General features: G+C 45.1%; 1 protein-coding gene across 1 annotated transcript; it reads right to left on the bottom strand.

Moving 5' to 3' along the window:
- Positions 1 to 3: 3 nt before the first annotated feature.
- On the bottom strand, positions 4 to 1,632 carry LOC104860637 (cytospin-A-like; the record flags this gene model as incomplete). The annotated part of the gene is made up of 1 exon (XM_033760628.1): positions 4 to 1,632. A coding segment is annotated over one exon (1,629 nt), but the record flags the coding sequence as incomplete, so codon positions are not given.
- Positions 1,633 to 1,637: the final 5 nt, after the last annotated feature.

A 1,637-nucleotide genomic window follows, 5' to 3' on the forward strand; every position in this document is an offset into this window, starting at 1 on the left:
TACCTTGGCAATGGTGTCTTGTAATCGATTGGCATCATTTCGGGTGTGAGCCAGATCTTCCTGCAGGCTACTAGCCAAAGTCTCTGCCTTTTCTTTGTCCAGCCTAACACTCTCCAAGAGGTCCTGAATATCAGATTTGTCTCCAGAGTTATGGATAGAATATAGTTCAGACACCTTCTGCTTTTCATTCTCCAGCTGGGCCTTCAGGCGATTCATCTCTATCTGGTCACTGGACACTGTGGCTTTGTACTCCTCTAAGGTGGCTGCCAGGGCTGCTTTGCCCTTCTGCTCAGACTCAATAATTCGCTCCATGTGGTGACTACGTTCTTTGAGTGCACCTATCATTTCTTGAGCTTCCTTATTGTCTTGTTCTGCCATTTTTAAAGTATTGCTCAAATGCTGCTGGACACCCAGAAGCTGCTCTCGCTCAAAACGGGCATTCTCAGCTAAGTCCATGTAACGTTGCTCTAATTCCATGTAGCATCCACTTTTTACATCTTCATCTATAACATAAGAAATATGATGCTCATCTAGAAGGGAACGGAAATATTCAATCTGTCGGCTAAAGTGTTCCAACTTATCACTTTGCTGACACAAGGACTCCATAAGAATGACTTTCTCCTCCCCAAGCCTTTCATTTTCACTATTCAGCTCTTGGGTAATCTGCTGTAAATCAGCCAGTTCCTGCAGAGTTGCCTGAAGTTCCTCACTCGTACTGTGCTGGTTCTCTTCCATCTGGTGTATTCTTTCTGTTAAGCAAGCAACAGACACTTCACTCGCATTCCCACTGCTCCCTTTACGAGAGCGCTCCATGCTTGGAATGCCCTCTGACTCTGAAGATGATGGTGCATCGAGGGCATCATCACTCGAGGTAAGAGGCTGATAAACCTCACTGCACTCACTGTCTAGGTTGTCCATAGAGTTACTGTGCTGATGGTCCATGAGTGTATTTTCATCCTGACTCAAGAGATCCTCCACTGACCCAGGTGCAGAGCCTTCCACTGAAGAAGTCAGAGTTCCTCCTCCATCACTTTGGCTACCGGGGGCAATTTCTGGGCTCAGGGACTGATAGCCAAACAGTTTTTCAGAATTGTCTAACCTCTGTTCTAGGGAAAAGCCCAGTGCATTCAACCTGTCCTTTAACATTCTGTTTTCATTTTTCAACTGGTTGAGTTCTTCACGGATGGCAGTATTTTGTTCTTGCAACTGCAATAAAGTAGACTCCACATCAGTTGGCTGGTGAGCAATAATGGTTTCCTTCTCCTCAGACTTTTCATCACCCTCAGAATGATCTTCATTAATGCCCAGTTGAGCACGCATGTCTCGGAGTTCATTTCTCAAATGTAAAATTTCCACATCTTTAGTTTTTGCCAGTGTGAGAAGATCTTTCACTTTAGCTTCTAAAGCAGCTTTGTCACTGATCTGATTGTCCGATTTAGACTTGCTCATGCGAACATCACATTCCATAGCAGTGCGACTGCGGGAACGTTTAGCCAATGCCACATCGTTAGCTCCCTGACCTGCAGAAGGTAGTTTTTTGCTCTGGTTTAGTCGGGTACGTTCACGTAGTCTTTCTCTAGTAGAACTGGATTCTTTGTTACCTGCAGAAGTGCTCCGCTTGGTTGAAGAAGTTGTGC

This window comes from Fukomys damarensis, unplaced genomic scaffold (assembly GCF_012274545.1).
Source record: "Fukomys damarensis isolate Sample0158 unplaced genomic scaffold, DMR_v1.0_HiC HiC_scaffold_18503, whole genome shotgun sequence".
NCBI classification, from domain to species: domain Eukaryota; kingdom Metazoa; phylum Chordata; class Mammalia; order Rodentia; family Bathyergidae; genus Fukomys; species Fukomys damarensis.